Source organism: Cricetulus griseus, chromosome 10 (assembly GCF_003668045.3).
Source record: "Cricetulus griseus strain 17A/GY chromosome 10, alternate assembly CriGri-PICRH-1.0, whole genome shotgun sequence".
NCBI classification, from domain to species: Eukaryota; Metazoa; Chordata; class Mammalia; order Rodentia; family Cricetidae; genus Cricetulus; species Cricetulus griseus.
In genome coordinates, this window is record NC_048603.1 from 28270780 (window position 1) to 28285513 (window position 14734).

General features: G+C 47.4%; 1 protein-coding gene across 2 annotated transcripts in view; it reads left to right on the forward strand.

The window, feature by feature from the left end:
- Washc5 (WASH complex subunit 5) overlaps positions 1-14734 on the forward strand; it is a 52588-nt gene that overhangs the window by 6829 nt on the left and 31025 nt on the right. For both annotated transcript variants that reach the window (XM_027431601.2, XM_035449692.1), the window contains 4 exons: positions 1484-1676; positions 5592-5744; positions 8607-8720; positions 10597-10768. In XM_027431601.2, the coding sequence (XP_027287402.1) occupies positions 1484-1676; positions 5592-5744; positions 8607-8720; positions 10597-10768 (632 nt within the window). The remainder of the gene's footprint in view (positions 1-1483; positions 1677-5591; positions 5745-8606; positions 8721-10596; positions 10769-14734) is intronic.

Genomic DNA, 14734 nt, shown 5'->3' on the forward strand with positions numbered 1-14734 from the left:
TAAAAAATAAAAAAATAACCCAATCAGTGCTAAGTACAAAGTATAATACCTCTGAGTTTGAGGACAGCCTGGTCTCCAGGGCTACACAGAGAAACTCCGTCTAGAAAAAGAAACACAGGAACCCTGAATGCAAGTTCAGTGTCAGAAACCATCTCACGGAAGAAACAGTGGATAAGCAGGGGCCATTGTGAATTTAGGATAAAGAGATGATTCGTGGAATCCACAGGAACGGCCAAGGGAGACAGGTCCTCCCCAGAGGGACTTTCTCAGGACGCGGCATCATCCAGAGCACGCACGGGCTAGCACTCTGCCTTCAGCTGCTCGTCCAGCCTGATCTCTTCAACATTAGTTATCATTTCTGAAGGGATTGCCCCCTGTTGCGGATCATCCATTCACGCCCACTTGTGTATTCAGTGTCTTATATCCATGTCCGAGAAATGTCTCTGGACCTTTTGGAGAAGATCACATGGGAAGGTGACACTTGAAGTAGCCTTTGCTCATGAAGGTGCCCAGAGAACAGCGTGAGGACAAAGAAAAGAAAAAAAAATGTTTGCTTGTGGACCCCAGCCGGGAAAACTCAGTTGTGTTCCCTGGGGAATAACCTCCCTGGAATGCAAGCTCCGTTGTCAGTGGGGCTGACACAGTTGAAGGAGACTGTGATGTCATTTATAAGGTATTCAAGATGGATTCATGACTTACCGAGGGCAGTATTCCAGCATGAAAAATCCCAGGTATTTTTATGCAGCTTGCCAATAAAAACTAAGTAGTATAAAGCCACATTAAAATAATTTTTAATTTATTTTTGTAAAATGTTGGGCTGGCTTTCCTATTCTTTATCCATAATTCTAAAATCCAAGGAACTGCACGCCTGTGATGCCAGCACTTGGAAGGCAGAGACAAGAGGATGGCTAGTGTTTGAGGCTAGCTTAAGCTACATAGTGAGGCCCTATCTCAAGAAATCCAGGCACACAAACACAAATGTGCACGCGCACGCGCACTCACACACACACACACACACACACACACACACACACACACACACACACACACGTGTGCTCTGCATCACTCATTTGGTAGTCAAACCTGAACTTGAAACCATTTGAAGTCAAGACCTACCCAGGACAGATGTGGCTGTCTGTCATCTTCATTTATCTTATCTCTGTAAGATAACTTTCCCCTTCACTAGTAACATCTATTGATCTTGAGACGCCAATGCCAACCCTGCTGTGGTATTCTGTAGTGTATTCCAAATACAGCATTGCTTGCTTTTACATTTGGAAAGCATGATGAGACAAATCCAGTTCCTAAGGTTTGGAAAGTGGGCTGTAAAGCTTTAGAGAACCAATACCTATCCTTCTCATAGGCTTTTCAAATGTCTGCTTTTGAATTAAGACTCTAATGGACCGGCCATAGTTCAAGGATGGAGTCCTTTGCTTTTAGACTTGGTGTTTCTGACGTGATTTCTTTGGTTGTTTTGACTCAGTGCTGCTCGGTCCTCTGCTGACTCGAATATGGATGATATTTGCAAGCTGCTGCGAAGTACAGGGTATTCCAGCCAGCCAGGAGCCAAAAGGCCACCCAACTATCCTGAGAGCTATTTCCAGAGAGTGCCTATTAATGAAACTTTCATCAGCATGGTCATCGGGCGCCTGAGATCAGACGACATTTACAACCAGGTAGGAGTCAGGGGGCCTTAATTTAAAAGGGAAAATTTCCTTTCATCCTCCGTCACTCCTCCTCTTCCCTCCAGTGACTCAGAACAGCAGCTAGAAACTATTTATTTGTAAAGCTTTTAAACAGTGCTACAGGGCGAAGGAGTGGAAACTGTTAGTTTGGGAGAATCGGAGGGTTCAGGGAAAAGATGGACGTGAGCAGTTAGAAAGAAGGGGCTCGCCAGGCGTTGGTGGTGCACGCCTTTAATCCCAGCACTCGGGAGGCAGAGGCAGGCGGATCTCTGTGAGTTCGAGGCCAGCCTGGTCTACAAGAGCGAGTGCCAGGGTAGGCTCCAAAGCTACACAGAGAAACCCTGTCTCGAAAAACAGAAAGAAGAGAGAGAGAGAGAGAGAGAGAGAGAGAGAGAGAGAGAGGGAGGGAGGGAGGGGGAGGGAGGGAGGAAAGAAAGAAAGAAAGAAAGAAAGAAAGAAAGAAAGAAAGAAAGAAAGAAAGAAAGAAAGAAAGAAGGGGCTCAAGAAACCTTTGTTATGTTCACTCATGGACTGGGTGCTGGATTCATCACCAAAGAAGGCAGGCTCTGGTCCCCACCCAGAGTGGACTTGTAGCTTAGGAAGGAAGAGGTGTTCGTGTTAGCTTGGGGAAACAGTGTGCCACTGGAGCTGACAGAGTGGAGCAGGAGGGAGTCGGATAGACGGAGCGGGCAGCCTGAGCAGGCCTGCAAAGACCCTGCAGCGTCTGAAAGTTAACTCCCATCCTCACCATTGTGCACAACACGCAGAAAGACAGAGAGCGATGCTATGCTCTAGCTTCTCTGCGGATTGTGGCGCTCCTGCCCGCTTCCTGCAGGGAGTCACCGTTGACTGCATTGTTCTGGGGGAAAATCACATGGTTCCATGTATATCTATAGTACTGTAAGGTAGGGTGTCATTGTCACAGAGCTCTCTTTGGTGGCCCATTCCTTTTTCATATGAGTATGTTAAGGGTAAATAAGACTTTGGTTCTTGCGCACTTTTTCTTAAAACATTCGCAATCAGATACTATGCGCAATGCAGGGACTTTTTAATATTTGTTGCCATTTGCTGAGAATTGAGTCTAAATCAGCCTCACAGGAGGCTTGTTCCCATTCCATTTTCTCAGTCCACAGGCCACGCCTTAAGGTGGTGTGTGACACTTTTCTCCTTCCCCGTGACCATCTGTCCTGCATGTCCGTGTCCCCCCCCTCCACCCCCCACCCCCGTCCCCGTCGCTGGTCCTGACTGATAGATCAGATTCTCTTGTTTCTTGGTATTTGAAAAGAGGCCTGAAAAACAGTTTCTACAAAGTTTTTAAGGGGCGGCCTCATCCAGCCGGGTATATGAAGAACGATCTGGAGGGAAAGAGTTGGGCAGACCCATCTGGGGAAAGAAACGGGGCCGGGGCGCTCTGGTTTACAGCCCCGGGCCTGTTCTGTACACACAGCCCTGTATAGAAAATCTGGGGTGGGGTGGGGTGGGGGCTGTGCGCACCCTGATGGAGCCACACCAGCTACCACACAACAGCTCAGAGCGTCAACACTTTTGTCTTTAGGACAGTGGGAGGGGTTAGGTCATTGGTTCTCAATCTGTGGGCCGTGACCCTTTTCATAGTGGTCGCCTAAACCACTGGAAAACACAGAGATTTACATGACAGTTCAGAACAGTAGCAAACTCACAGCGATGAGGCAGCAAACACAGATAATTTTATGTTGGGGGGAGGTCACAGCAGCATGAGGGACTGTGTTAAAGGATCACAGTATCGGGACGGTTGAGAGCCACTGGGTTGGAGGTCCCTGTAGGTGAGCGGCCTCGGGTTGCATCTGAGAGAAGAAAGCTGCGGTCGATAGGTTTTGCACACACTGCCAGCGTCTGCACTCCAACCAGAGGAAGGCTTTGCCGTCCTCAGCCTCACCTCAGGAGGCTTGTCATTTCCATAGGTCTGAGGCATTGGGTTCTTGACCTGACTGTGCCCATCTCAGCAGTGCACACCCACTCAGGGGGTCCTGGGCTCCCACACACTTCAGGAGAGCACACCCACTCAGGGGGTCCTGGGCTCCCACACACTTCAGGAGAGCACAAACACTCAGGGTATCCTGGGCTCCCACACACTTCAGGAGAGCACAAACACTCAGGGTATCCTGGGCTCCCACACACTTCAGGAGAGCACACCCACTCAGGGGGTCCTGGGCTCCCACACACTTCAGGAGAGCACAAACACTCAGGGTATCCTGGGCTCCCACACACTTCAGGAGAGCACAAACACTCAGGGTATCCTGGGCTCCCACACACTTCAGGAGAGCACACCCACTCAGGGCGTCCTGGGCTCCCACACACTTCCAAACCACTTTCTTGCCTGCAGGATCCATGTGGCCTTGCTGCATCCGTCCTTGTGATAATGTCTCCCCTCCCTGCTCTTGGTAGCTCAGACCGATAGGTGCTGTGTAGCCCGAGAGTCTTACCTAATAAGTAAGGGTGTAGATGCCTGGGGAACACAGGTGTGGAAAAGACAGAAGGAAGGGTAGAGCAGAGAATAGTATTTAAAAAATCATAGGCAGGTCCAAGGGGTGGTGGCGCACACATTTAGTCCCAGCACTGGGGGAGGGCAGGGCAGAGGCAGGTGGATCTCTGTGAGTTCGAGACCAGCCTGGTCTACAAGAGCGAGTTCCAGGACAGCCTCCAAATCCACAGAGAAACCCTGTCTTGAAAAGAAAAAAAACACAAATAAGTGTTCCATTCTTGCATGAGTTCTAGAAAGCAATTGTTAAGAAACTCCATTGGGATGACGGTGGAAGTCGAATTTCAGTGACTGATGAACAAATACAAAGTAATAGGATCACACTTTTATTTAGTTACAGTCCATCTGTTCCAAGAGATAGTCTGTGTGTGATCGAAAAGACAAAAATGGCGACAAGGTGGGGGTGCGGGGTTAAGACTCTTGTCTCGTAAAGTGAAAGCAGAATTTCAGTAGAGCCAGGGCTCGGGAGGAAGAGAGTGTTGTGGCGTTCGAGATGAGAGGAAGGGACAAAGTTCCACGACTACTTCTGGGGGCCACTATCCTGGAAGCTGGTGGGACTTCAGACACTGACTGTTCGCTTCAAGCATGTACTCTGGGCTGTTGCAGCAGTGCTGTCTCTGGGATGTTGTGGCTGTTGCAGCAGTGCTCTCTCTGGGCTGTTGTGGGCTGTTGCAGCAGTGCTCTCTGGGATGTTGTGGCTGTTGCAGCAGTGCTCTCTGGGATGTTGTGTTGCAGCAGTGCTCTCTCTGGGATGTTGTGTTGCAGCAGTGCTCTCTCTGGGATGTTGTGTTGCAGCAGTGCTGTCTCTGGGATGTTGTGGCTATTGCAGCAGTGCTCTCTGGGATGTTGTGTTGCAGCAGTGCTCTCTGGGATGTTGTGGCTGTTGCAGCAGTGCTCTCTGGGATGTTGTGGCTGTTACAGCAGTGCTCTCTCTGGGCTGTTGCGGGCTGTTGCAGCAGTGCTCTCTGGGATATTTCGGGATGTTGCAGCAGTGCTCTCTGGGATGTTGTGTTGCAGCGGTGCTCTCTCTGGGATGTTGTGGCTGTTGCAGCAGTGCTCTCTGGGCTGTTGTGGGCTGTTGCAACAGTGCTCTCTGGGATGTTGTGTTGCAGCAGTGCTCTCTGGGATGTTGTGTTGCAGCAGTGCTCTCTGGGATGTTGTGGCTGTTGCAGCAGTGCTCTCTGGGATGTTGTGTTGCAGCAGTGCTCTCTGGGATGTTGTGGCTGTTGCAGCAGTGCTCTCTGGGATGTTGTGGCTGTTGCAGCAGTGCTCTCTGGGATGTTGTGGCTGTTGCAGCAGTGCTCTCTGGGATGTTGTGGCTGTTGCAGCAGTGCTCTCTGGGATTTTGTGGCTGTTGCAGCAGTGACCTCTGGGATGTTGTGTTGCAGGTCTCCGCCTACCCTCTGCCAGAGCATCGCAGCACTGCCCTAGCCAATCAAGCGGCCATGCTCTACGTTATTCTCTATTTTGAACCTTCCATTCTTCACACCCACCAAGCAAAGATGAGAGAGATCGTGGATAAGTACTTCCCGGATAACTGGGCAAGTATTCCTCCCCTTTTGTAGACTTTGCCACAGAACTGGCTTCCTGGGACAACAGTACCCCAAGCTAAGGACACAGAGGCAGGGGGTCGGGAGCCGGGTCATTCTCAGCTACCTAATGACTTCAAGGCCAGATTGGGTGGTACAGAGTTGGGAGGAGCTGGGGGAAGGGAAAACATAGTCAAAGTATATTGTGTGGAAGTTTCTTAGTTAAAAATTCTTTTAAACAGAAATAAGCAGAGCCCTCTTACTCTTGTGCCTTCTAAACTTTTTTCCTTTTATTTCTTGGGTATGTTTCCATGTATAAAGGAGAACTTGGGGGAGTGATTTCCTTCTGCCACGTGGGTCCCAGGGATTGAACTCCAGTCCTTGAGTTTGTCGGCAGGCACTCTCACCTCCTGAGCCAACTTTCCAGCCCTTTTCTTTTGGCTTTTAACCTAGAAGCCAAAATTTTTTATAACTAATTGGATACGCACATAAAAAAAAAAAAACCTCACTGGAACAAAATTATCCTATTTAGTGAGAATTTTATGAATCATGACATGAAGAACTAACCAATTAGTAAAAGAAAAATTCTACACAAACACAGTAATATTTTCCTTAAAATAGACACTCCGAAAGTAAAACTGTGTGTCGACATGTATCCTAATTTGGCTACTGAGAGTGTAAGCCAGGACTGTTCATTCTTTCTGTTCTATAAATAAAGGTCATCTATACAAGCTTAAGCTAGCAGAGTTCTCCTAACTTGTCAGTTTTGAACAGTCATTTCCCTTTCACAAATTGTACCTGTAAGATGACTGCGGTGGATTTAGTAAGGGTTGGATGGCTGACTGCAGGGGTGGGCTTGTACCATTTACACTTTGTTTCTCATAAAGTGGTCAGCACACCTGTTATAGATGATACGTTTGCAGAGAAAGTTTTTATGGTGATGCCGTGAGCCAGGTCAGGTTCTCAGCTACCAGGTTTTCTTCCACGTCTCACGGCTGAGTCACAGCTGCCTTGTCACACTGGCTGGCTGTTAAAAGACACTTCAGTTCACTGGCAGTATGAGAACAGCCAACAGCTAGGAGCTGACGGCTACTGTCAACCTGTGAATTGAAGTTAGGGCCTTGGAGTTGAGCAACCAAAAGAAAAACTCTGGTAGTTTTGCTTTATGCTGCTAAAATGAATTGTATCTGACCATAGTGCTGTAATCACGGCGTCCTGAAGTATACCACCTAAAAGTAAGTGCACCGCCTGCACACGTGACCCAAGAGGTTTTTACAAAGATGTGCCAGGCAAATGTAAGCCAGTAAAAACAACTTGTGAGAATCATCAGACGATAGAGAATGTTAAAGAAAACCATTACTAGAGATAGAGAGATACCATGTAAAATGCTCAAAGTGGATAATCCACAGAGATGACTGACAGCTGTGAAGTCATATGCATCCAGTAACGCCCTCAAAATAATAAAACAAAAATTCTTGGATTCACGTGGTGAAAGTGACAAAACTAATCATGATGGAACATTTTTTATACATCTCTTCCAGACATAAACTGCCTCATAAATGTTACATGAGTGTTTGAAGGATATATATATGAAAGTTGCATATGTAGTAGATCATAAAAGAATTCAACAGAGTAAAGAAGCTTATAAACTATTTGTGATGGTTTATAAACCGTATTTTCTCACTATGGCGCAATCCAAATTTGATTGAGCATTAAAAAGATGTATTTACATGTTTGATTAAAAAAAATACCCAGATTGTATAAAAGAGGGAAGCATATTACAAATTAAAAACAAAAAGCAACCTAGAGTTGTGCAGTATGGGAGTGCTCCACAACAAACTTTGTAAGAAATGGGTAAAACTGCCCTTAAAGGAAAGTGTGACATGAAAATCACTTTCTAAACAGCAAGATTGAAAGTCATGAGTCAGGCTGGAGCAATGACTCAGTGGTTAAGAGCCAGCTGCTCTTCCAAAGGACCTGAGTCTGATTCCCAGCACCCATATGACAGCTCACAGCTGTCCATAACTGCAGCTCCAGATCTGAAACCCTTTTATGGCCTCAATGGCACCAGGCACACAAACGATACACAGACATATGTGTAGAAAGCACCTATACACATAAAGTAAAAATTAAAAATCACTCAATGTTGACATCAATAGATTTGTTTGAGAGCTGAGAGGTCTCAAGAGTTAAAAGTGTGTGTGTGTGTGTGTGTGTGTGTGTGTGTGTGTGTGTGTGTGTGTGTGTGTGGTATACAGAGGCACGCACAAATGCCAGAGCTCAAGGAAACAAATTTAAATCACCAGGCCTGTATAGCAAATGCCTTTTCTCACTGAGCCATCTCACCATTCCCATCAGTGACTTGTAAAAGCATAAAAATAATTGAGAAAACTGAGCTGGCACGATGGTGCCTTAGAGAGACACTGTCTCAAAACAAAGAAAGGAAAAGAAAAGCAACTGTTTCCCCTTGTTCATCTAGAAACCCAACACTCAACAGTATGGAAGGGTTAGGTTATTTCACTTACTTTACCATGAAAAGCAAACTTGTCATTGTTCATTTGGAGAGCCCTAGGTTTTCACGAGCATGAATTAAAACTGGAAAGAGGGGCTGGAGAGACGGCTCAGTTCCAGAGGTCCTGAGTTCAATTCCCAGCACCTACATGGTGGCTCACAACAATCTATAATGAAATCTGGTTCCCTCTTCTGTCATGCAGGCAGACATGAAGTCAGAACACTGTATACATAATAAATAAATAAATAAATCTTTAAAAAAAAAAAAAAGGGAAGAGAGGGCACTTCTGTGCACACCTTTGCATTTCCTGGACAGAAGCCGATGCGGCCAAGCACTGAGTGACTGACTGTGTTCTCTTTCAGGTAATCAGCATTTATATGGGCATCACTGTTAATCTAGCTGATGCCTGGGAACCTTACAAAGCTGCGAAAACGGCCCTAAACAACACTCTGGACCTCTCAAATGTCAAAGAGCAGGTAGGTTCGGGCTAACCGGGGGTTCCTAGGAAACAAGCTAGGTACACTTGCATGGAGTTGGGAAAATGCACTCCTGTACGTCCTACTGCATGACTAGAAGCTCAAATGTGAACATCAGAATTAATTACAGGCTTTAAACTTGCGAGACAGGAAATAGAGACTGGGGCCCTAAGAAGGGTTCAGTCCCTAAGATGAGTCAGTGTGACAGGGCCACAGTTGACTCGGTTTCGTCCTGTGTGAGGACCAGAGCTGGCTTGAAGTCTTCAGCAGTAGGATGAGAGCTGGGCTGAGAAGGTAGGGGTGCTCCAGTGCTGTGTGACTTCAGTCCACACTTCTGGTGTGCTGGTTGTCTATTTAAGCACAAGACTCTATATACTCACCTCTGAGGTATGTGACTGTGTTCTGCTCCGCTGTCTGGTTCACAGAGCTTCCACTGTAGATCAATATTGGCTCCCAAACCTCTGCCATGTTTTAGTCAAGTTGTGTTCCTTAAGTACTGCACAGAGAATCACTTCTCCTCAGGTATGTCAGGACAGCGTCTCCTCGGATGTATTAAGAAAGTGGCACTCGATGCTTGCTGATGCCAGAGCATTAATTTTCATTACTCACACCTTTTCCAAATCTGCGTTTTCTCATTGTGACATTTTAAGAAGTTTCTTCAGAGCTTTAAGCCAGCCTGACTAGGTAACAAGGTTTAATGCTGGACCCTCACTGTAGTAACATTAAATGGCCAGGATTGTAAAAGATTGTTAGAGGGCTGGAGAGATGGCTCAGTGGTTAAGAGCGCTGGCTCCTCTTCCAGAGGTCCTGAGTTCAATTCCCAGCACCCACATGGTGGCTCACAACCCTCTGTAATGAGATCTGGTGCCTCTTCTGGCCTGCAGGCAGACTACTGTATACATAATAAATAAAATCTTTCAAAAAAAAAAAAAGATTGTTAGAAGAATCACAACTTTGATCTGCTGAGGTCTGCTTTTTATTAATCTTTATAAACCTGTGGAAGTCTCGTCCTTGGGAAGTCTCGTCCTTGGGATGTCGTAATCCCAGGACTCAAAGACTAAGGCAGAATTGTTATGAGATCAAGACCAGTCGGGGCTAGGCAGCAAGACCCTGACTGAAAACTCGAAACCCAAGTTTACTTTTGAGTGTGTCTGTTCCATCCTGCCTTTGTCAGCCACCGAAGGAAGAACGGGCCTCTGTTCTTGTGCTTCTTTTTCATCCAGGGTAGGAGTTGAAGGGATCAAGCTGGCATAGTAGCACACACCTTAATGACAGCAGTTAGGAGAAAGAGGCAGGCAGCTCTCTATGAGTTCGAAGCCAGCCTGGTCTATGTAGTGAGTTCCAAGACAGCCAGAGTTATAGTGAGATCCTGTCTTGCAACAGACAGACCAAAAATTAAATAATTAAATAAATGGTTGAAGAGATCAGAGACACCAACCACCCAGTCCAGTTTCGCATCAGACAAAGAAAACAATATACAAAAGGATAAAGCCACCAGTATTTAATCACACCCCAAACTAGAATTGAGTCTCGGGATTCTAAGTACAATATTCCCTTTAAAATGGCAAATAAAACCAGTCTTGGTGCACGCCTTTAATCCCAGCACTAGGGAGGCAGAGGCAGGTGAATCTCTGAGTTCAAGGCCAGCCTGGTCTAGAGAGAGAGTTCCAAGGTACATGATGAGATCCTATCTCAAAAAAAAAATCCAATAACCGGTTGCCCTTGTGCTGTAGCTACAGTGTGTGTTACTGCCTCATTTAGAAATGAAGTTATTGAGAGGTGGGGAGGTGAGATCAGGATTCACCTGAGAGAGAGTCATTTTCAAGATGCGTTTTCTCCCGTCTAATTCCAGCTGTTCATTTTTTTGATTTCAAAGGCAAGCAGATACGCTGGTGTCAGCGAAAAAGTGCACGCGCAGGTGCAGCAGTTTCTGAAGGAGGGTTACTTGAGGGAGGAGATGCTGCTCGACAACATCCCCAGAATGCTGAACTGCCTGAGGGACTGCAACGTCGCCATCCGCTGGCTGATGCTGCACACGGCAGACTCGGGTAACGCTCATGGCTGGGTGGGCGGGCAGCCAGACACACAGACAACACACACACAGACACACAGACACACAGACAACACACACACAGACACACAGACAACACACACACAGACACACAGACAACACACACACAACACACACACAGACACACAGACAACACACACACAGACACACAGACAACACACACACAGACACACAGACAACACATAGACACACAGACAACACACACACAGACACACAGACAACACACACACAACACACACACACAGACACACTCACACACACACAGACACACAGACAACACGCATAGACACACAGACAACACACACACAGACACACACACAGACACACAGACACACTCACACACACACAGACACACAGACAACACACACACAGACACACAGACAACACACACACAGACACACAGACACACACACAGACACACAGACAACACACACACAGACACACAGACAACACACACACAGACACACAGACAACACACAGACAGACAACACACACACAGACACACAGACACACAGACAACACACACACAGACACACAGACAACACACACACAACACACACACAGACACACAGACAACACACACACAGACACACAGACACACAGACAACACACACACAGACACACAGACAACACACAGACAGACAACACACACACAGACACACAGACACACAGACAACACACACACAGACACACAGACAACACACACACAACACACACACAGACACACAGACAACACACACACAGACACACAGACACACAGACAACACACACACAGACACACAGACAACACACACACAACACACAGACAACACACACACAACACACACACAACACACACACAACACACACACACAGACAACACACACACAGACACACAGACAACACGCACACAGACACACAGACACACACACAACACACACACAGACACACAGACACACACACAACACACACACAGACACACAGACAACACACACACAGACAGACACAGACACACAGACAACACACACAGACACACAGACACACAGACAACACACAGACAACAGACACACAGACAACACGCATAGACACACAGACAACACACACACAGACACACTCACACACACACAGACACACAGACAACACGCATAGACACACAGACAACACACACACAGACACACACACAGACACACAGACACACTCACACAGACACACAGACAACACACACACAACACACACACACAGACAACACACAGACAACACGCACACAGACAACACACACACAACACAGACACACAGACAACACACACACACACAGACAACACGCACACAGACACACAGACAACACGCACACAGACACACAGACACACACACAACACACACACAGACACACAGACAACACACACACAGACACAGACAGACAAACACAACACAGCACAGCACACTCACAACACACACTCAACAGACACAGACATGCACGCACGCACACACACACAGACACACAGACAACACACACACACAAACACACAAACAACACACACACAGACATGCACGCACGCACGCACAACACACACACAACACACACAACAGACACACAGACACACAACACAACAACACACACACAACAAGACACACACAACACAACACACACACAACACACACACAACACACGCACACACACAACACACGCACACACACACGCACACACACACAGACAGCACAGACACACTCACACAACACACACAGACACACACACAGACATGCACACACGCACACATAACACAGCACAACACACACACAGACAGCACAGACACACACACACAACACACACACAACACACACAACACACACACAACACACACAACACACACACAACACACACAACACACACACAACACACACACAACAGACACATGCACACTCACACAGAACACACACACAACACAGACACACACAACACACACACACGCATGCACACTCGCACACAACACACACGCACAATACAGACACACACATGCATACTCACACACACAGCACACACATACTTATATATACACGCACAAACGCACACACACTCACACACACAACACACACAACACAGACACACACAACACACACACACACACACGCATGCACACTCACACACAAAACACACGCATGCACATGCACACTCACACACAACACAGACACACACAGACACGCGCACGCACACAACACACATGCACACAACACACACGCACAATACAGACACACACATGCATACTCACATACACAACACACACATACTTATATACACACACTCACAAACGCACGCACACTCACACACACACAGACACACACACACACACACTCACACTCACACACACACACACGCACACACACACACAGACACACACACACGCACGCACGCACGCACACACACACACACACACTCACACTCACACACACACACACGCACACACACACACACAGACACACACACGCACGCACGCACACACACACACACACACACACACGCACGCACGCACGTCCCCCCACACACACTCACATATCCGGCCTCACACTAAGCTCTCCAGAGGAAAGATTAGCAGAGCAAAAGCCACCACACGTGAGGCAGTTTGACTACTTAAGGTAGTGATGTTTGAGTCAACTTGGCGAGGTGAGCGGCCCACCTGAGCAGATATCACCTGTAGATGTCACCCTGGTAGGGGGCTGGGAATACGAGGACCTTGGGCTCCCATGTTCAAGAAGCGTGTCACTGATGACACCGGGTAGATCAGCTGTGGACATAGAGAGGGATAGCTGCAGACCTGTGAAGACAGCAGAGCGTCTCTGCACACCTTCTCCACACAGGCACATGCCCTCAGCCCCAGAGCCTCTCGGTGCAGTGTGCCAGTGAGCTGCCCCTAGGCCATCCCAGGAGACCCTGTGCGATACACAGAGCCTTAACTGGTGACAGTGAGGCAGGCAGATGAGAAGCAGAAGCGTCACCAGGAATACAACTTGACCAATCAATGCAGGCTTTAGAGGCAGAAAGGGCCCAAGCCAGGGAGTGCAGGCGGCCTTTAGAGGCTACAAGGGGCAAGAAAAGGAATTCCCCCCAATTTAGGGGCATCTACCCTTTTGATTGTGATACGATGCTGTCATCTATAAATTTGTGGGGCCGCTTTCATAGCTGTCCTGCCATGCATGTGGCCCTCACACCACAGGTTAGACATACCTTCTTAACCCGCTAACAGCTTCAGCAATCTCACCGTGCTGACATTTTAAGAAAATTTCTTTAGTGTCTGCTTTTGTGTTCATGGGTACATTATCTGTCTGTCTATTTCTCTCTTTCTCTTTCTCTCTCTGCCTCCTTCTCCCTCCCTCCGTGTGTGTGTGTGTGTGTGTGTGTGTGTGTGTGTGTGTGTGTGTATGAGCATGCGCACAGATGGTATGCCACAGAATAACTTTCAGGTGTTAGTTCTCTCCTTCCTGCATTTGGGACCTGGGGATTGAACCCAGGTCATCAGATTATGAAACCAAGGCTTTGCCTCCCTGAGCCTTCTTGCTTAGCCCCTGCTGACATCATGGTTTTAGTGCAACGCACCCGGCTTCACATTTTGCAACTCTAAAACATAAAAACCTAAACTGGTGTTCTTGTAAGCTGCTGTTTGTGCTAACCTGTTAGAGCAGCTCCAGGAAACTAAGGAAAGGTCCCAGGTAGCAAGTCAGCACTGGCTGTGTGAAACCCATAATGGGTGTGGCATGCGTCCTGGTAGGGTTGAAGCAGATGAACAGAGGAGGCCAAAGAAGGCTCCACCACAAGGCAGGAGCTGGCTAAGCTCGTGGAAAGATTTTGACTTAAGAAAAAAAAAAAGGAGGAATTCTAGACCATAGATGTGATCAGACTGGCAGTAAAGGTGTGAGCCTACTGAGTGGAGAGCATGGATTTGGTAGCCTCAGCCTCTTCCTGGTCACAGCTCTC